The sequence below is a fragment of the Asparagus officinalis genome, chromosome 8 (assembly GCF_001876935.1).
Source record: "Asparagus officinalis chromosome 8, Aspof.V1, whole genome shotgun sequence".
NCBI lineage: Eukaryota > Viridiplantae > Streptophyta > Magnoliopsida > Asparagales > Asparagaceae > Asparagus > Asparagus officinalis.
Window position 1 is genome coordinate 109,877,003 of NC_033801.1, and position 315 is coordinate 109,877,317.

The following is a 315-nucleotide window of genomic DNA, read 5'->3' on the forward strand; positions in this document are numbered from 1 at the left end:
GACACATCCTCCATAAAAGTTGAAACATTTTCAGGGCAACCAACAAACTAAAAGAAGCAGCAGAAAGAAACAAGATCCTATAAAGGTTATGATAACACAAGGGCAATGTTCCTGGGCATATGTATAAAAACAAAAAAGGTAACCCATAACTGAAAGAAGCAAGTAACTCTCACCAAAAGCAACTTGATCTAGTTTCTTACCGGGTGACATGAGATACACTTCCACGAAATAGATCTTGTACAACAGTTTTAGCATTTGAAACCTTCGAATGACTCAAAGAGCGTTCAATTAAAGAAAGGAATAAGGTAAGAAATT

General features: G+C 35.9%; 1 protein-coding gene across 2 annotated transcripts in view; it reads right to left on the reverse strand.

Annotated features, from left to right (window-relative positions):
* Positions 1–315, reverse strand: part of LOC109819669 (ubiquitin carboxyl-terminal hydrolase 26) — a 33,566-nt gene that overhangs the window by 28,654 nt on the left and 4,597 nt on the right. For both annotated transcript variants that reach the window (XM_020385479.1, XM_020385480.1), the window contains exon 3: positions 201–315. This exon is cut by the window's right edge and continues 458 nt beyond it. In XM_020385479.1, the coding sequence (XP_020241068.1) occupies positions 201–315 (115 nt within the window). The remainder of the gene's footprint in view (positions 1–200) is intronic.